General features: G+C 43.0%; 1 protein-coding gene across 2 annotated transcripts in view; it reads right to left on the reverse strand.

Annotated features, from left to right (window-relative positions):
- The window catches only part of LOC125756677 (basement membrane-specific heparan sulfate proteoglycan core protein-like), a 36,965-nt gene extending 16,215 nt beyond the window's left edge, over nt 1–20,750 (reverse strand). For both annotated transcript variants that reach the window (XM_049411578.1, XM_049411577.1), the window contains exons 1-10: nt 20,607–20,750; nt 18,930–19,049; nt 16,077–16,208; nt 13,982–14,269; nt 10,982–11,103; nt 8,044–8,253; nt 5,398–5,568; nt 4,141–4,280; nt 3,907–4,018; nt 1,021–1,146 (exon numbers count right to left, since the gene is read on the reverse strand). In XM_049411578.1, the coding sequence (XP_049267535.1) occupies nt 1,021–1,146; nt 3,907–4,018; nt 4,141–4,280; nt 5,398–5,568; nt 8,044–8,253; nt 10,982–11,103; nt 13,982–14,269; nt 16,077–16,208; nt 18,930–19,020 (1,392 nt within the window). In that variant the 5' untranslated portion in view covers nt 19,021–19,049; nt 20,607–20,750. The remainder of the gene's footprint in view (nt 1–1,020; nt 1,147–3,906; nt 4,019–4,140; nt 4,281–5,397; nt 5,569–8,043; nt 8,254–10,981; nt 11,104–13,981; nt 14,270–16,076; nt 16,209–18,929; nt 19,050–20,606) is intronic.
- Nucleotides 20,751–21,672: the final 922 nt, after the last annotated feature.

Raw genomic sequence — 21,672 nt, forward strand, 5'->3', positions numbered from 1 at the left:
GACTGAAAAATCGAACAGCGAGTGACTGAGCCAAAGCAGTCGCTTTGCGGCCAAAACGGCCATTTGCGACCATTTGCAACCAGTCACTTTGCGACTAAGTCGTGCGACCGTTGCTAGTCGCCGGTGTGAACGAGCCTTAACAATGCGTTCACATACAAATGCAAAAAAAAATCACATGTGCCAATATGTGCTGTGCAATCCATGCATGTGTCATTACAGAGACAATGTGCCTCCAGCATCTGTTACCAGCTGTCGCACTGAAGACATTCAGTTTGGTAAGTATGTATGTCATGCTTCTTCAGTAGATTTTAGTATGCCACCTTTCTGTCCGTATAAGAGTAGAAAAATAAAACTTTGTGGCACCCTTGAAAGCTTTAGCATGCTGTATAGGGCTTGTAATGGCCTTCCGCCAGTATGTCGGCATTGCTTGTGCAAAGCGCCACTGACAACAACTGAAATGCTGTATCATATTCACATTGTAAGCCTAACACTGTTTTGCAATTACTAGTTCTCTGAGAAAAGTTAATATGAAGTGCATATAAAATGCATACACTGTCAGAGAGATTTGTCCACTTCCATTTTCCAAAATCCTGAATATATTCAGTCAAAACTAGTCAAGAAAATCTACATTTTAAGACTTTATAACCTGGTCAGAACAACTTTGGTAGTTGAGTAACATAGCAACTCGCCCAGCTTTCGACGCTTGTTATGGCATCTGTACCAAGAATACTGAGGCATCCATATTGATGCTGACGCCAATGCCTATGGCAACTTGCAGTAATGATGGTTAAATTTCACTTGCAGGGTCCACATAATTGCTATTGTAATAAAAATATGAGTGGTCCACATGTTCTTAGTGTAATGCTGATACGGGTGCAAAACAAAAGGTATTTATGGCTATGGTTATAACCTTGAAGACAAACAATTCTACTGCACCGCTCAAAAACCAAGAACTACGTACCATGCAACACTGAAAGTGTAGCAGATAAGAATAGCAGGCAGACAAATTTAATGCTTTACCAGACAGCGACCAGTCTGTTGGTCACAGGAATTTGAGTGGCCATTGCAGTTGCAAGGAAGCACACCTTGAACACACTCTCCCAAGTAGGGTCCAGACCGCCGTCTGATGTAGCCAGGTGCACAGTTCTACAGAATGAAATGCAATACTCATACTCAAAGCATATGACATTAGCAAAAAACACTAGACCTGCACAGAACTTGCAGCACAGTCACAGTGAAAGCTGGAAGAGTGGCCTTTCTAGAGCCCATTGTAAACTCTGTAGGGGCAACTAACACAAGTACACTTGCAAGGTACCCACTGCGCCATGAGTCAACATAATTTTTGTGAAGTAGGGAAGCACCCACTATGCCATTATTCGTCATTCTGCGGAGAAGCGAGATACCCGCTACACATCTGTAAGGTATTATGTAGACTTTGTTGATGCTATGGCTGATGATGAAGAATAATGGCCGAGCCCTTTGTAATGGGTTGGAAGCATTAAACAACCCACTTGTAATGCCATTCATATTGTGTGATTCCTGGTTGTTATTTTACTTTTCTACCAAGCTATATTACATATGTTAACGTGATTCCTTGCCCAACATGACGCCTGTACATAGGTCGGCAAAAAATGTGGAGCTCACTCAGACTTGCTCATGAAATACATTTTGCCCTTAGGGCTCACTTGGACTCAGATTCACAAAAACTCATCAACCGTGCTCACTCAGACTCACTAAAATTTTTCTTGACCGGACTCGCTCGGACTCAAACTCACCAGTATATTACTCACTTGGACTCACTCAGACTCAAACACATGGCTCGATCTGAGCCAGAGTGAGTATGAGTGAATCGACTCATGAATGAGTTTGCCGACCTATGCGCCTGTATGGGGCCTTTTTGCAAACACACAATCACTAGCGTGGCTCTGTGGTAGAATACGTGACTGCCATGCAAAGGGGCCTGGGTTCAAATCAAACTTCTATGGGTGGTTTGCAGTATAGATTATCAGAACAAGGAGTAGCCCAGATGTGAAACAAATGAGCGCTAAGAAACGGGGACAGCAGGCTGTTTTCTTTGATGGCTTGTTTGGCCTCAATGGTGCTTGCTTCCTTTTGGGTTGTCGATGCTTTGGCTTTAGTGAATTCGCACATGTGTCACTGTATGCATGTTTAATGCAAGAGTCAGGTGTTGCTAAAATCTTGTACTATTTCTACTGCTTTGGGTGCTAGGCAGCAGAGTCTGCATTGGTGCATGGCCATGATGTGGTGTTTATGGTGAGGTCTTGACACCTTTGCTATCAGGTGGATGCATCACGAAAGTTATCACTAGAGGCCGGATTTTTAGGCATTAAAAAAGCTTGCTTTAGGCATCAAAAATAGGCAGGCAAAATGTTTTAGGCCTCCAATATCGCAAATATAGGCACAATAAACTTTCACATAAATGCAAATAATTTAGAACGAGGACCTGCGTGACCTCTATCTATGACCGGAAAGCAAAAATTTTATTGCTTAAGATGGCACAAAGGTGTCAACAGTTGAACATAGCCGTGCAATTGGGCTTTATCCTGCATGGTTTGCAGAACACGGTCTATGCGAACCGTGTGGGACGAAGCCCAAACAACGCACTCCTGGGTGTCCTTTTGATAGTATCACTGAGAACAGCAGAGCAGGAGCAGACAGCGCCAGATCGCTAAAAGACCAGAAGGGAGGGATTCCTCCTATTGGCTGGGTTCAATTCCTCCCCCTCCCCCCCCTCCCGAAACTTCTCAGTTTCACGTGTGTGTGTATATACATGCACACATACGAATGCATGCATGCACGAACATACTAAAGTGTGGTCGAACCCCCCCTCCCCAAAAATTTCTGGCTACGCTACTGCAGCGAACGAAGTAAATTACAAACAAAACAAAAGCTGCGTGCACATCACATTTTCCTTTCTTTTTTGTTCTTCACTCTCCGCTGACGGCTCTCCGCGGTTTCGCATTCACCAACAGCTCGCGCCATGTCAGTGCGGCGGCGAATGCTCGCCGGCGTGTCCCACTTCACTGCTGCCAGCAGTTGTTTCCTAGAGTTGGTTGAACTAGAGGACTAGGTTGAGCCCCATAGTTCCGAACAGTCAATGTTACGTGGTAACATGTATAACGGTCTCAAACAGCACCCGGGAGCGAAACTTGAGGCTAAATAGTGTTCATATAAGCGCCAATTTTGCCAATAAGCATTTATAGGCATTTGTAAGTATTTAGGCATGAATGCCAAAAATAGGCATTTTTAGGCACTATAAAAACACTATGAAAGCCCTTCTTAACCTCTAATTGATGCTCATACATCAAAATGACGTGATAGGAACGCAAGGAACAAAATAGGCATTTGCCTAAAATCCGATCTCTAGTTATCACCCTTTCTGGTTGCGGTTATAAATTTTCATCTTTTTTCAATAAATCTCAGTTGAAAGTTGAGCGCCTGTCCTGTGTGCCTCTTGTGTATGTCCCAGTTTCTTAGCGCTTATTTGTTTTGCATCAAGTATGAACCAACTTGCCCAAACATATGTCTTGCTAAGTAGTCCAGAAAGTATGACATTAACATGACACTGAAAAACTTCTTGGGGCAGTTTGCAGTATAGAATATCAGAACAAGGAATATCCTAGAAAGTATTTAAAAGAAATTTAGCTTTTGATGAAATAAAACAGCCTTTAGCTCAAGTAAATTTCACGTTTCCACATAGTAAAATACCTCTAAGTTGTCATGCCAGCATATGAAAACATTACATGTAACTTTTGCTCATTTATGATACTCTAGAGAATTGCGATTCATCTATAAATGTGGGACATGATGGCTTTGAGTATTCATTAGGAACAATTGAAATCTCACCCATTTCAATGCCATACCCAGATTACAATGGAATATTACCTCACAAGAATTCCCAGTGTAGCCTGTCGGACAAGAGCACTGCTCCACAGAAGCAGCAGGAGGATTTTTGGGACTGGAATAAGAAGCTGAATCCATCTCAAGGCCATGAATGCTGAAAAAAAAAAGGCAAGGGATCTTCACCAGTGCTAAGCTACTGCCTTTCAAGATGCACCACCAAGCCCACATCGCTACACTCGTTTGCACAAAAGAATGTAACAACATATGATCACATACCTTGACTCTGCTAATTCACTATCAAAGCGGGCTCGAATAAAAATGCCTTCGACATTCTGCAGAACAAGCATGATGTCTTCCCTGGTGGCTGTGTCAGGGCTGCCAATGGCACTGTGCCGAGCGTCCTTGTGCCATTCGCCCTAGAAACACAAACAAGCCAACCAGGTAATTAAAAGTGCCACTACAAACAACATAGTTATGATCTAGCCCCCTTGTGGATAAAAAGAAATTATGTACTGAATGTGTGAAACTTCACAAGGTGGGTACTGCCACCTGAAGTCTGCTGCTAGCACTATAAAATAACCTGTCACATTCTGAGCTTAGCGTGTGTCACATACACATGCTAAGGAAAGCAGTTGCCGTCTTGAAGAAGACAAGACCGCTTGTCGAAACATTGGCTCCAGCGACACCCCATGTTCACAAATTTTTCATCTCTTCAAGCATCCATCTTCCCCTGAACATCTGCCTTTTTTAAATTTAGAGCTTAGTAAAATTACAGTAGAATACAGCACGAGCGCCAACCTCAATACTTCGAAATATTCGATGTAAGCAAATTATATTAGTCTCTCGACTTATTTCAGCAGAAGGCAATGTACTACACCTTCGTGGCAGTTTGTTAGTATGCCACCACTGTGAGTAAAGATTTTTGAATAGCGCAACTAGGAAGACAAACGAGAAATAAGGCAGATTCTAGCGTTCTGTCTTCTTTAACCAGAGTAATGTAATTTGCACTGCATTTCTTATCTTTCACAGTGAATGGGCACTTTTGTTTGCAAACTGCACACGGCATCTCTGAAACCATGCAAGTTCACAGGGTTGCCATCTTTTCACCATGCAACTCATGTCAGCATATGCATACTAGTGTAAGTAGTAAGTCTCCATATGCAAAGAGTGCTCTGAGTGATTCATTGCAAAAACAGCTTGCTTCATACTAAGTGATGACGCTCAGTCTTAAATAGAAAAACACTAATACTAGTGCCACACGGCAGCACTGCATTGATTACACCCCATTAGCTCATGTAGGTGGTCATATTACATCTTGACATTTTGATTGTGTGATTTTAGAACAAAATATTGTGTAAAAAACGATTTCACAACATAATACCTTATAGGGTTTCTAGACTATATATTAACCGAGTCTGCCTGCTCTACTAAAGCATAAAATGTAACAAAACTTCCTACTTAATCTCAAGATATGGAAATTTTTCAAAGATACCACTAAGCATGACACTATACTGAAGTAAATCAACCTCCTACCTCTGCAAATTGTACTTCGATGGCATTGTCTCTGAGAGGACCATACGACTGCCTCAGAGTGTGATACAATGTGACCCCATTTCCTCTTATGATAATGTCCGCAGCTTGCACAGGTCTTGATGATGCTTGGTACCTGAAGGTGTACTTCAGCTGACCTCCATAGCTGTTGATCTGAAGGAGCAAATAAAAAGCTTTTGACCACATGTTAAGCAATTAAAAAAGCAGAAAATTATCATTCGAATGTACAGTTACTTATTGGATCGTCTTAGGGGACTAGACAACACACATAATAATACAAGTGAACGCGTTTCAAGTATGGTTGAATGTTGTGCCATAACAACAATCATCATCGTCTTCATTGTCAGCCTATCTTATGTCTACAGCAGGATGGAGGCCTCTCCCAATGATCTCCGATTCACCCAGTCCTAACAATACACACATTGCATTTGTCTTATTCTGATAGACATGAGGACTGTTCCAAATAATTATATGCAAGATACTGGCGGTTGTAGCACAGGGACAGTAGTTCTTTAACAAACACACTAGGTGCGTAATTTTCAGTGGCGAATTAAAAATGGTTTGCTTTAAGGTCACATAGTAATCAGGCATCTAGCTATTTCCTCCTCCTCTCCACATGCACCACAAAGTGTGTCTATTCCTTGGTATTTGGTGATCGGTAAGTCTTAGTCCGCAATACTCCAGTCCTGGCTACGAACAACACAGAGCTACCTCAAGAGTTATTGTAGATCTTTTCTTTGGCAATTTCCTGCTTGAGATTTCTGTACGTTTCCAGTGCTGGTTTCGTAAGCAACCCTATTTTCCCACAAGCCTCTCTCCATTTCTTTAACCTTTTTCTTAACCGAAGATTCTTTTCCGCTTTGTCTCCCGTTGTTTACTTGACAATTTTCTGGGTTGCTTCCCCCATTTTGTATTGACATTCCTCATGTAGCTGAGAACTTTCCTAGCCCACCGCTCCTCCTCTAAATTGCTCCTCAAATTCTATCTTGCTGCTAGCTTCCCTGCCCTCGAATGATGTCCACCTCGTCACCTTGTACCCCCTTGATTTGGTGTAGTATTCCTGTGAGCTCCCAAAACAAGCCTACCTATGCCGCATTGCTTAATTTCCAACTTTGCTGGTACCCCTGATCTCATGCACAAGACTGCATTGCTGAACGTCGGACAAGGAACCATCACCCCTTTCCAAATCCCTCTCATCATCCCTTTCCAGATCTTAGGGTGGTGCCGCCTGGTGGTGATGTCATGGACGGTCGACTCTCGTGACGGGCCTTTGGGGCTATTTCATAGGTCGACCCCACAGACTCTGTGGTGAATGGAACGTCAGTGACGCTGTATTTGGGTCACATTGTGTGCGTGTGTTTTGTCTGTTGTGTTATATCGACATTCTAATGTGTTGTTTGTCATGTTACTTTAGCTGTTGGTATAATTAAGCTACCAGGCACAATATTGGCTCGTTATTATCTGTATGATTCAGCTGGCAGGCTTGCCAATGTAAAAGGTGCAAATAAATGCACATGTGTACTGCGTTCGTTTGTTCCTTGAGTGTTAGAGAGATCCCACAAGCATAGGGGAAATTACTTATTTTTACTCTACTGAATAAACAAATTATAAAGAAAGGCAATGAAAGTGGATTAAAAGACAACTGGCTGCAGGATGAAGACAAACTTACAGCCTATGAGATGCAGTACTGAAGTGCCCAAATTATTTTTGATTGACTCTTGCATTACACCCAAAGCATGAGAATTTTTTCATTGCATCCAATTAAATGTAGCTGATGAGAATAAAAACCCATGGCCTCATGCACGGCAGCAGAATAATATAGCCACTGGACCCTTTTAGTATGTGGAAAAATGATGTACTGCTTCATTCCTATGTGTATTAAAGATCAGATGCAATGCAAGCACATCACCACAGACAACATAATTTAGCTGCTGCCTGCTGGTCCTAAGGATTTGTATTGAACCGTCAGTAGCGTACATTGGGCCTGAAGCAATCGCAAGGCCGTAACTAAACATTGCATCAGTGATGTGGCACAAAGTCCTCCGCAAATAAGCATTTTGTGTTGCCCTTCATATGGAACGTTGTGTACATAATGATCAACACAAACAGACACCTGCCTAAATCAGGCCTATCTAATTTTACAAGTGATCACACACACTAGCTTATATTGGCCCCTAAGCAGACTGTGCACTTACAGCAGCTGCTTAGCTTATCCCCGAACATTTTTGTTGACACTCTCTTAAGAGAGCTCTCCCTCAGTGGCAACACTTCTTTTGCAGTGAAACGTACAGTACGGTCCACTGTTAAAGGGAACACTCGAATGAGCACCTGTCATGCTGCTGGCCCCCTAACCGCAAGTGGATGTAGAAACATTGTTTGCGCACAGCACTAGTCGGCCAAAGGAGTCAGAACTGTCAACCACCAGTAGGCTTATGCAAATCTATACCCCTATGCTTTTGTAAAAGAGCAAAATCCGGACATGTCATGCACAAAAGCGTTTCCTTTAACAGGGGACCCATCTGTATCTTTAGTGTACCTTTAGTGTACTGCATTAAGTTATGCCTGGAAGAGACACAATACACGCTTATTTCGACTTTCGGCCTCATAAATTCTGCTTAAATTACTTGCCTGGTTTCCAAGAAATTCTGCAGGCAGGCTCCAATAGTAGTGGACAGGTGCCTCTGACGTTTTTACTTGGCTGTCTATTTTGAACTCGCGGTTTGCAGGGTTAGAACGCACTGCATTCTGGTCAGGCCTAAACTTTTCTGTGACATCCATGTAGCTTCCATCAGGAAGGATGCTCATGGTAGCGACGGACACTTCATTGGCTAGAGAAATCTGGCAATAATAAGGAAAGAAATTGAGAAAGGAGTAACACAACGTTAAATGCACAAACATGAAGAACTTCTCTTCCACTATAAAGTATTTAATTTTCTGTAAACAATTACAAAGGTGTATGTTTTTAAGGGCTACAACAACTGTTCGGACTGGTTCGTCCGATTAAGGGTACTAGCTGAAAAATTTTTGTGCACATGGAAGCAATGCTGATGCTAATGCTAAGAACAACAAATTATATAGTAGCCAGTTAAGCCAAGGAGGCTGTATAGAGTGGTGTAAAGCAATGCGTGGCAACAAACCCTGATCGTTAAAAAATGTTTGCTTTTCATGGAACCTAACATTAACATTCATATTAGCCTTGTGATTTTTTTTTTAGTCATTTAAGATCTTGCAGATTTAGGCATTTTCTCCTTGTGAAACACAGCCAGTTTTGGCAAAACAAGGAGCACTGTTTGCACTCCACATGTCAACATATCACCGTCTATGCACAGCACATAAAGCTTAATATTATTCACATTCAGCCATAGCCTAAAATTTTTTAACACGAAAGTGTTTTATGCCGGGGTCCACCAAGTACATCCGTCACGGATATGACGTTAATAAAATGGACGCCAACATGTGAGAAAGAAAAAAACCAAGGAAAAGATACCCCGCTGGGAATCGAACCCACGACGTTGCGGCCGCGACGGCAAGCGCCCGACGCGCTACCGAGTACGCTAACTCGGGAGATGCTAGGCACGGCGCGAACGCGCCTTATATCTTTCACACATTCTCTTTCGCGGCGGGCGGAGCGGGGCGGTGCCGCCGTCTGTGAGGTGTGACAAGAAGTAATGCTTCACGAACGACACTTCATAGCGCTTCCTCCGAGATTGCACGCGATATCGGAGGTAATGGTTAAAGCGTCTCGATACCAGAGAGGTAGACTGGCCGCGCTGGCGTCGCCGAGGCACCCTTGACGCAGTTACGTTCTTTGCCTTTGGCTTCGTGTTAGCGTGCGTCGGCTCATCGGAGTAGTGCAGTATCCACGTGCACCAACGGGATTTCTCCGCGGCCGACTGCTTCAATTGCGAGAGCACCGACTAACAAAACTGCTGCAATATGCGTTGCAGAAAGGACGCGATTTCGACGGGCGAATGTCGTGCCTTGGTGGAGCGAGAGCCGCGCCTGCGAGACAGAGGCCAGCGGGACGCACGCGTTTGCGGCTCAGGCTACGAACCTCTACCTCCCGTGTTGCTGAAGCGCAGTGTGTGTTATGTATGCATGAGCACAGGCGTCGTCTAACCATTACTAGAAAGCGCACACCATGCCGTTTCTCTCCTTAATTGACGACGCTTTGAAGAAGTGCATACCGGGTACCAGTGTTGATTATGAGCTTGTTGATATCATCCTTACGCGGGATTCACGATTCGCTGTGTCCAAATATATGTTCACACCGTCAGCTACCACAGCGGTTTAATAATGATCATGGGCGTTAGTCGTCGCGATAGAGACATGCTGTCAACATGGGTGCATCCACGTCAAACGGTGCTATAGCTGCCAAACACGAACAGACATTGTACAAGCTCTCATATATCACTACACAATAAGCACTACTTCTGTGAAGACACGTTTAACTTTCGTGTTATACCGATTCCTATGACGGAGGGATCAGCCATGTTTTTTTTCTTAGTTTGATGAATATGAGCACTAATCAATCTTACCTTTTAATAGGTTATGATTGTGTTGCATGTTGGCAACTCTCTCACAACGCTTAACATTTTGGCATGTTTCTACGCTTTGGCACTTGTAAAGATCAAATGATTTCACAGTGCCATTCCACTATGCCAGCCAGTGCACATTTGCAAAATTACCATGAAGACAGGATTAGACCCTTGCAATAAGAGGTTTCTCTTGAAAAGGGGACACTAAAGTGAAACAATGCATCCATTAAGATGAATAAATTATTCTTTGAACACTCTGCTCTTGTTAATTCCATTGTCATAAGTTTGTTAACAGAAGAGAAAATTCCACTTTGAAATTTTGCACCAAAATCTCTGCACATGAACAACAAAAAAAGACATCAGAGATTTCAGTTTTTTTTTTGTACACTGGCCCCATTGGGTTGACAAAATTTCCCGAAACTTGGTGTGCTGAGCCTCTGGCCCCCTCAGAGGACAATGTGCTTCATTTTCACCAATTAAGAACTGTGTAGACCCCAGCAGACGCTATCAAAATCTATGACATCACATCAAGTTGGTGTGTGAGCTTAAAGGTGGCGTAACCACCTGCGTTTCCTTTTTTTCTCATTTTAGACGAACAGGGGGCATAACAAATTCCGGAAGACCAGTGCGAGGCGTTGCTGTCGTCACTAAATGCTGAGGACCAGCTCCAGCTGGTGGACAAGGTTTGTGCGTTTGCAAGCCATATGGCTACCCGGAATAAGGAAGTCCTCTGGGCGAAGTGAACGCACGCCTAGTCATAAAACAAAGTTTAAATCTCTCTCGCTTACCAGCAATCTTCTCGCAGCAAAAGTTGTGCTTTTGGTATTGTGAAAAGGTAGTTAATACGAGAAAAATCGTTTTTGCCTTTAGTGTTCCTTCAAGTTTATATGCACCAAGTCTGTACAAGCTGCGGCACTGAAGAGCATATTACTGCATGGACTGTTAGTATGCAATATCGCACGGCCTTGGAGACTTTGTATTTTGTCTGTGCACCAGTCTGCTCTTTAATATAACGTAGAGTTACTTACGGTTATTTTGTTCAAACTGCTACTATGGCAAGTTTGAGAAACACCGAAGCAGAAGCAGCGAAGACATTCTGAGCTAGACTGGGCCTTGTCATTGAAGAGTGGTGGATGGCAGACACCCTTGTCTGAAAACAAACATAGTTAATATGAATTGTCATGTTTTACAGAAAATCATGGGAAAAATTTACAATGTATAAGAAAAAATTTTTAACTAGCTTTTCTTAAATACAAGGAGGACGCAGTTCTTTCCTAAAACCTTTCTCACGTGCCTTGATCTCACTGCTGAAGCATGTGGCTTACATTTTGTTGCTCCATCTACACAAGCTTGACAGCTTAACACCAGAATACTGGAACTAAAGTGCTGATCTCTTTCTTGAGTGTGTGAGTGATCATGTCCTTGAAACTCTGAAAAATGTTTTGAAGAAACAACTCGATATGTGTGGACATTTATTGCGCACTTCATCACCTGTATATGATGATCATCACATTTGTGCTCTTTATCTTTATCAGTAGACACATCTTCAGTGTGATCGGTGCCTGAGATATTCACCGTGTTTTCAGGCCTCAAACACGTTCAGCTAAACTAATGCTTTACACACAATATGATTTAAGCTCATCAGTGTACACACTGTAAGCAACTCATGTGCAGAAAATTTCTGGAAAAATTTGTCACAACAGTCGAGGCCACTCCATGTGTTGGTGGCTGATTGTAGTGAATAGTAAATGTTATGTGTAAAAAAAATGTAGTGCATGTTCTTTTGGCTCCCTTTTGAAGTAAGGATAGCACAACAGGTAAGAATCAATAATGAAAACACCAAGAGCACTTCCCTTGTCCTTATCTGTCACACTTCCCTTAGCTTATAGTGGATGTCTACCAACTTGTCAGATTTCAACATTGCAGCAGTTCATTAGTTCATTACCAAGAGGGAAACCAACAAGTTCATTAACTTTTGTACTTGCATTCAATTAACCATGATGACGGTCAGGTATTCTTAATGCATTACTCAATGATTTCTTAAGGTGGGGTGAGACTTTGAAAGTGAGTTTCAAAGTTTGGCTGTACAGCAGTGATAATAAAAGCTATGGCTATAAAATTTGCAAGGTACCTTAAAGATAGACGCAGGTTGCATTGGAGCTCAAAATTAGTTTCAAATTGTGTTTAGTGTTCTTTATTTTTATTTTTTAGTCTTTCTACATATGTACTTTTTCGTTAAGACATTCCCCCTGCAGAGCATTACACTTTTGCACAAAGGTAATTACTAACACTTTATAGAAGTGGAACTAAAGTTGTGAGCGTACAACAAAAACTAGATTTGTTATATCTTTTTATGTTTGTCGATGTGTAAAAATTACCACTTATGAATTTTTTTTATAAAAAAAAAATCAAGTGCACTATAGGCTATTGATTCTAGTACCAGTTAAGTAAATGCCATTAATTAACACACGTGAAGATTTTTGCTTGCTTATGCCCGATAGTTTCCGAGAAAAAGGCACAAAAACTCCAAAAATGTTGTTTTGAGAAAATTGCAGAAATTAAGTAGGGGTACACGCGCATTTCCTGTCAGCATGTCAAAAATAGAGTACCATAAAATTATTTTTGAAACCGTGAGTGCCTAAGTGTGATATATTTTCTGAAAGATAAAGAAATTCTCTATTAAGTGATTGCAAAATCCCAAAATTGAATTTTTCGAACAAAAGAAGTCTTGCCCCACGTTAAGAATCATTACACAGATGAAAAACTGAAACAAGAACATAAGTGCTGAAATACTACTGCCTGCACTTTCAATTTTATTGCTGTTGCTGTTTCGTTTAACGATCCACTAGTGCTAAAAATTTGCCTCTGATTGACACTAACTAGCTGAAATTTATTACATTGCTCAGTAGTGACTGAATAAAGAGTAGTTTTATACACAGGTTGATTGCCACAAGAAATGAAGTTGACAGAGCACAGTTGCGAGCTTCTCTACTAATGCAAACAAATATGCACACATATGCTACTTCCAACGATGCTCATCAACAGCAGTAGGCTCTGCACCACAATATACCATCTCGAGTTATCACACATCTGTGATAATTTTTTAGAACGATCTTTATTGAGTCCAAACAAGGCATATAAGTATCATAAGATCCTTCTGAAGGACTACCCATTAGATTTGTTAAAGAACAGCTGTAAATCAACATAAAAGTGCCATTTACACTTTGGTAATATTAAAAGCGATAACCTATTAAATCTGATAGCTACCCTCCTATTTTCCCACTGCCATTGTTTCTTTTTATCCTGTATCTTTTCTTTCTTAGGCTACAGGGCAGTTCGTGTCCACTGACAAGTAAGGCGGTTATGGTGCCTGTGCCACTTTCCTTTCAGTCTCTCTTTATTTTGTTTCTAAACATGGCGCTCTACTACCATCACTTCCTAACATCTGACGAAAGGAAACAAAGAAGGTTAGGTGCAATGTATGAAAGACTTCTTCCAGTGTGAAACGATTCTGTTAATGTGAACACTGGCAGAGAAGCCAATTTTTGTAATTTCACAATGAGCATGTGACAACTAACACAAATCCTAAGAAATAAAAGTTTGTAGACCATGTTAAAAATTGCTTTAGCAGTAGAAAATATACAGTTAGCTGATGAATTATGATATAGCTCTAACTCAGAGAAAAACACCTAGGCTGAAATTTACTTTTGTTATGGATATAAACAGGCTTCTTAAACTCCTTTCATTTTTTGCCTTGAATGCTGGTTGGTTCATCATCATTCTGTGCAAAGATTTATATATCATCCACACTGTGTGCAATGCCTCTTTTGGTGGAGGGCAATTGTACTAACAGTTCAGACACCTGCCCCTCAGAATAGTGTTGGCTGATACACTCAACAGGCAAAAGGAGAACTTGACGCTGCAGAATACAACACTCCACACATCAACACACACCGTTGCTGTGCCCTCTTGTAAGCTGGAAGACTTTTTTAAAAACACATAACTTGTCTGGTATTTTCAGTGCTTACTTTTGACCACAAGAATTGCATCTGGAGTGGCCAGGACACTCTGCTTGCTGTTGATGGCTTCGCATGACCATGCTCCCTGGTCAGATTGGCGCACATCACGGATGGTGACCGTGCCAAAGCCATTATCACTTGTGGTCGATACTCGTGGCCTTGGTGGAATGTGGCCCCAATTCAGGCGCCAGTTAATGAGCGGCACTGGGTTGCCTAATGCCCGGCAAGTGATGTTGACTGTCTCCCCTTCCATGGCATTGACTACTTCGGGGGGTGATTGCGTGATGGTTGGTGGAGCTAGAGAGAGAACAAAAAAATGCATTGATGGCAGTGCTCATCTCCCCTTGGTCCGTGTTTTTTTGTGCTGTAAACCATGAACATAATATAACTCGCTCAATTTGCTATCCTTATTCGGCTGCAGGCTAACTTTACACAGCAAGGTCAAGGAATCACAGGGAACAAAACAAGTGGAAATTTAAAGGGGTCCTGTACCACTTTTTCAAGTAATTATTGATTGACCTCAGTGTCGGAGTTTATTGCCTCACGAATTGATTGCCGCAAAGATCTTCAAATCCGTCAAGAACGAGCGCAGTTACAGGGATTTGTTGTGCGCTTTCAGCGCTTTCTCTCTTCTCTTGTTCCGACAAGCTCGCTGGAAGCTAAGCAGGGAGGGGTGGCACGAGGGAAAGCGTCAGTGCGCATGATGAAACAATCACTCCCTCCCATTGTTATTTTCGTGCACGAGTGTGGCTCACTGTGTAATGTTAGCAGACTATGGAGCGCTGCGCCGGTACGTGGCGGCACCCTGTGGCAAGAAGCGCATCTGATCAAAACGCCACAGTAGGCTTATGTCAGCTATTGGTAGGGCTGTACGAATATTCGAGCACTTCGAATATTTGAACGAACATTACAGTATTCGAATTCGCTTCGACACGAATTTAAATTCGAGGAAATTTCCAAGTATTCAAAATGAACGATAGACATAGGAACCGCATGTAACCCCCCTGTAAAGGTGGTTTCACTGCAGCGGAGGAGTGCTATACCGTGAATTCCCCTATCCAGGGGAAATCTGCACAGCCGCGAAGCCACACTTCAAGATTAAATGAACATAGTACTACCTTCACATCGATTCATCATTTTTTAAGTTTAAAAGCTCATTATACCGGCTTATATGCTCTAAGTATAGTAAATTTTAAAACTTAACGTATCTTACAGGTTATCACTTGCCTTCTACCGAAAGTCAAATCCTGCTACTACTCAAAGTTGCTTCCACTTCCCTTTGAACCAAAAAGAATGACAGTTGCATATGCCTTGTTTCAACTTCAAAAATATCGTGCAGGTCACTTGGGTCATGACAAATATGCTCATTTTTCTTTATAATATGTGATATATACTATTCGAATTCGATTTGAAATTATTCAACCAAATCACTATTCGCTTCGAACCTAAAATTTACAATTCACACAAGCCTAGCTATTGGCCAATAGCATGCCATCTGTTTGATGTCAAACAGCAGGCGCTGACAGCTCCGGAGAGAGTGAGCACAGGCCTCTGTATGAAAAGAGGGCGCCTGAGAAAATGGCAACTTTGCACTCCGCTTCCGAACTCTCGTTGCCGCACACGACTGCAGGATTTAGCGGTACTGTTCGTAGCACTGTGTACTTTCCACGGGGTGTGTTTCTTTCACCAAGCCCGAGGGGTGGTTCATGACCCTTTTAAGAGGTAGGATTTTTAGCAAGAGTGGACAGCTTGCAGAGTCTATATCTTCCTAGTGACCGTGGATCATATAGCTAGTGCTAAAAATTATGGATATTTGTAAGTAAATTTTCATATTGCTCACACTGGCTACTATACACGAACCTAAAGGAATAAAATTAAAGTGAAATGCAACACTTTGGTAAATTAACTGCTAGCATAAAAGTGGAATCTATGCAGACATGACATGCATCGAACATTTCTTTTCACATTTCTCAGGCACAAGTGTCAATACCCTAAAATTGCAGATGTGGTAATATCTTGAACTTTTTTGTCTTGGTGACAGACTAATTAAATGCAGAGCTGGACAATAGTCAAGCAGCATATGAAAACAAAAAACAATGCTCACAGCATCCAATTTCATCAGATTTGTCCTGGCAGTCAAACTCTCCGTCACAATGGAAACTCTTTGGGATACATTGATCTCCAGAGCGGCACTGATATTCTCCCATTCGGCACGGAGATCCTGGAATATTGTCACCTGGGCAGAAATGACAAAGAATGCAATTAGACTGTTCCCTAAAGACAAGGAATATGCTTGCATATATGGAGTTTGACCTTTCAATAGAATATGGCAAAAGATGTCAGTGATTATGGGGAACCTAAATAACCAATACGTCATTCCAAGGTGTTATATGATTCAACTAGAAAGGGTGCACCGTCGCAACCTGCAATAACGAAATTCTCGCGACAACAAAATATTTTCCTGTCCAACTGTCCCCGGCAAACGGCCATAGAATTCAATGCATCTCACATCTCTTGACAACGAAATGTTTCGAAAGCAGAATCCCACAACAACGAAAACTGACGGAACTTTTCCCACAAGTTATTGACCCTTGCAAGGTCAGCTCAAACGTATTTGCCTCACACCTACCGTAAAAACCCGCATATAGCTCGGACCCGCATATAGTCCGGGGTGTAATTCGGGGATAGCAAACGTGAGAAAAAAAGTTTTCACCCGAATATAGTCCGAGGAAAATGGAAAAAATGCATTTATTGACATTTCATTCATCGTCGTCGTCGGACGCACTCTCTTCCGAAGCTCCCTTGTCGGAAATGTTCTCCCACAGCACATCATCCTCAATGCCATCAAGCGCGTTGGAGATGGAGCACTTTTTGAAGGCGCGGCAAACGAGCGCCTCTGGAATGCAGGCCCAAGCCTCGACTATCCACGAGCAGAGCATCGCTGGCGAGGCCCGTTTCAGCCGTCCGGCAGGGGTCACTTCTGGTTCTCCGGACCTCATCCACTCCACGTACAGGCGCTTGACATGGTCCTTAAATGGCTTATTAAGGCACACATCAAGCGGCTGCAGCTGTGATGTCATCCCTCCCGGGATGACGACGAGCTCGGTGCGGGAGTCGCGCAGCAGTCGCTTTACGGAGTCGGCCAGGTGACACCGAAACGCGTCGAGCACAAGCATCGAAGGGAGCCCCAGCAGTGCTCCGGGCCGTCGACACCACACGGACTTTATCCAGTCAAGGACTAACGATTCGTCCATCCACCCCTTGTCCTGGCAGCGGACGACGACATTTTTCGGGAACTTCTCCCCCTTCGGCAGCGTCTTTCGTTTGAACACCACGTAGGGTGGCAGCTTGCGACCGTCAGCCGTGCAGGATAACATTACAGTCACCCGCGTTTTTTCGTTTCCAGTCGACCGCACGATAACTTGCCTGGAGCCTTTTTGATGCACCGTCAGCGCCGAGGGCATATCCAGGTAGACCGGCGTCTGATCCGCGTTGCCGATCTGGCCCAGCTGAAAGGGGACTGCCTTTCGCAACGCAATTATGTACCTTTGAAAAGCCACGAGGTGCTCTTCGTAGCTCTCTGGTAGCTTCTGGGAGATCGACGTACGCCGACGTAGGGAGAACCCAGCGCGGCGCATGAAGCGAGACACCCAATGCTTGCTCGCTTTGAAATCCTCCGGCTGAATGCCTTTGTCTCGAGCGATCTCCCTTGCCTTCGCTTGTAGCAGCTCGATGTTGACAGCGAGATGTGCAGCTCGCTGCTCCCGCACAAAGTCTGTGAGTTCTCGTTCCACGTCAGGAAATGCTCCATTTTTTGGTCCGCGGAAACTTTTTCGCTGGCCGCTGCATGCAAAGAGGGCTTCCTTCTGCTTCCGCCAACCGCGAATGCTCCGCTCGTTGACTCCGTACTGCCGCTCCGCGGCACAGTTGCCGATGGTTTCGGCAGCAGCGATAACTTTTCTTTTAAAAGCAGCAGAGTACTGCCTGCGCGGTCCTGACATGGCGTAAAATCACAGGAGCAAAATCGAGGCCGTCGTTATGGGCACCAAGTTGAAGCAAAGGCCTAACGCCGCTAACACTACCTAGCTAACCTAGCGCAGAAGCGCGCAGACAGCTGATGATGATGATAGCACCGCGCTATGCCGAAACCGAAACTGAATTTGGACCGAAAATTCTTGGGACCCGCATATAGTACGGGGCCGAAATTCCGCACCCTAAAATCTAGAAAAAAACCCCGGGCTATACGCGGGTTTTTACGGTAAACTGCGTAAAGCGCCACCGCATTGTGCTTGTGTGGTCGCCAACAGCTTTGTTTACAAAATCGGTACGATGCTGGGAGCAGTTGCACACACGGACATAGCCATCCCCCATGTCACTTGTTTAGATTACTCTCTTTTATGCATGGTCCCATTGCCATTCTCGCCAGCGGCATGGAGGCTTGCTGTTCGCCCTTATTGGGCTGCCTTGTGCAAGTGGTTTTGCTTGTACACGTCAAGCTTCTCTTGCCATTCGAAGAATGGGTCTTTCTATGGCAGCTGCACAGCAATATGGCCAATCAGCGGCATTGACCGATGAGGCCATTGTAAACAGTGCGCGCGACACGGACAAGACCAAGGAACAAAGCACAATCCTCGGGCGAAATACGACCAATCCAAGAAATGTGTAGAATGCTTTTGACACAATTCAGACGTTCATCAGAATGCATGATGACGATGTCGCAATGGTCTACTTGTGTTGCAATGATCTATGCATTTACTAGGCAGCAAGAGTCGACAAGGCAAACTAACTGAATTTCGGCATAAAATTTTTGTGTCTCTGATCCCTTCTCTATTTGTACTGTGCTTTTTCGCAATAACGAAATTCTCGCAATAGCGAAATTTTTCTGTTTCACCGCCGATTTAGTTATTGCGAAGTTCAACTGTACTAACATAAAGAAAGAATGAAATGTATTACTTACGGCAGCTTCTCTCATCTGTACCATCACCACAATCATCGTCCCCATCACACAGATAAACCTTGAGGATGCATTTCTTGTTGTCACATTGCATTTCATTTGGTTCACAGAGAGAGGGTTGAGCTAGAACAAAAGCAAACCATTATTAGTTACACGTCCAGCCATAGTACTTAATCGCAAAGGCCGCTGAAAATACACAAAAGTGGCTGAAAGATTATGATAATATTGCTAATGACTGCGGCAGCCGAACTGATGCAGTGGCATGTCGTTACACTCTTGACTTGCCAAAGCGCAGACTCTCGGGCCAATTAGTGCATGACGAACTTGAAGAAATCAGTACCAGCAAATACACAATGACATGTACACAAGAAAAAAAGGCACTAGACACAGATGAATGCTCGCCTTTCAACTGTGTTTTATTTCAAGGAGTGGGGTGAGATGACAATGTCCATTTGTGAACATTTTGTGCAGCAGTGTACATTCTAATACTAAAGCACAGTTGAAAAGCCAGAGTTCATTCATGTTAACGCCGTTTGCCTAGTGTGCATATCCTTGTGTATTCACTGGTGCTCTCATTTTCAAGTTCACTCTTAACTTCTCAGTTATACTCAAAACAATCAAAGTGCCTCATACAGTTCTGTAGCCATCTCTTTTGGTTCACACATTCCAACAAGACGGTGTGTTTTGCAGTTTTAAGCAACTGTTAGATCTCATTTGCATAGCGCGTGATATGCAAAACTGTCACAGATAATTTCAAAACGCACACTTTTGGTGCCAATCAATAGTTTCCTCCCAATTCCTCCTGACAGCACTGAATCAGGCCCCAAAGCCTCAAAAGATGATGTTTATCTTTAGCAACTGTAAGTTACAATGCAGGCTATGAATGTATTGGCACATGGTCACAGTGTGAGTGTCATCTAACATAATGAACAGGACAATCGTGCAGAGAGACAAGCAGTCTCCTCATTTGGTTGAAGCCGCAAACTTATCTCCGGTGAAAGTTGACAACACAGCTCAGCTTAGCCTCAATAAAACGAGATTGCAGATCACAAGGTCAGCATGAACACCACACTGCTTTCTACTCACTTGTCCAGTAATATAGAATAAGTAATGCACGGAGTAAATTGATGCAGAGAATTGATCTGCATCATTCGTGAATGCTGCAGAGATCAACGTCCCACCATCATGACTAACGGCTCAGACATTTCACCAGAAAGCATTACAGAATGAATGTAAGAATACTTTTTCAGCTACCTTGCAATGTGTCAATCAAAATGAGGTAGAGTTTGTCATTGGCAAAGCAGTTTGGTGCCACACAGCACGTTTTCGAGAGCAAACGACATCTATGACTAACCCCCTTTAAATCTAACAGGCCAAGGATGACAAGGCATCTTTGACAAAGATAGTCCACCTATTGCATCGTCAGCCAGCCTGTCCGAGCCCTTTATTCTTGTTTATACAATCTAAGCACACTGTGGTTCCATCCGTTGGCTCCCACCTTTAACTTTTATGTTCCAAGGCAAAGCAACATAGTACGTTTACAAAATCATGCCCTTCGTTGGCTGATTGTAGCCTGCACTTTGCTGCCAGCACATTGTGAGAGCCAAAAAGGACCCTTCAGACACTTGGGAAGTAAACACTGAATTTATATCAGGTGCCAAGATGCAAGCATTTACATACCACAGTTGTTCTCATCAGAGCCATCATCGCAGTCATAGTCCCCATCACAGACGTATTTCCGTGGGACACACTTTCCATTTTGGCAGGTAGCTTCATCGTGTTTGCAAGCTCCTGATGGTCGTTCCGGTTTTGGTGTTGGTGGAGTGTCTGCAGGAATAAAATAAATCACGTCTCTCGCATACGTGTGCTTCAGTAAAGGTGGAGTAGCAAGCCGAAGCAGATTCTGCCAGCAGTAGAACTAAGTTTACATCTAAGTAAGCTAAGCATGCAACAAGACCATGGTGGCCTTCTTAGGTATCAAGCACATCTCCAAAAATAAGCACATAGCAATGCAACATCTTGCACCTGGAGGTCACATGATTCACGCTGCTACACTAAAAGTAAAAGTGTATGTACAGTACTCGCAGATTCAAACGCGACATCAAATTTTTTACTATTACTACTGGTATGTGCAACCACGTCATGTCCCGACGAATCTGGTCTCTAAAGATAATGTTGCCTCTGATCTATGCGTTCAAGTCAAAATTATGCCGATATGACCCGAACTGAAGACTGTGGAAACGAAAGAATGTGCATTACTTAGCCCTAAATTGTCCGGTTTCAATCAGCGAGTACTGTACATTCTGTTCCTAGTCTGGAAGGATATTTTTATTAAGGATATACATCTTGATTTGAGGCATTTCCCATCTCATCTGAACATGCTCCTCCATGTGCATATCTAAATTTATGTTATGTACTACTTAAAATCTGCATAGCAAGAAATAACCAATTTGAGCTAGCTAGTATTCCCACTTTAGACAAATCGTAAGTATAAGCTCTCAATGCAACTGCCCTTTTCCTGCATTGAAACCTACGAATACACTTGTTGCATCCTTCACACGCGCATCATGCTGCTGTTTGAGAGGCTTTATGCATGGCTAAGCAGGAGAAAAAATTTCTCACCAAGACGAGCCAGTCCGAGTGTAAGTTAAAAAACAGAAAAAAATACAACCAGCGATTAATACGCAAGACATGACTGTTAGTAAGCCACAAATATTGCACATGCAGTTATGAATACATCAAAATA

This window comes from Rhipicephalus sanguineus, unplaced genomic scaffold, assembly GCF_013339695.2.
Source record: "Rhipicephalus sanguineus isolate Rsan-2018 unplaced genomic scaffold, BIME_Rsan_1.4 Seq450, whole genome shotgun sequence".
Taxonomy (NCBI): Eukaryota; Metazoa; Arthropoda; class Arachnida; order Ixodida; family Ixodidae; genus Rhipicephalus; species Rhipicephalus sanguineus.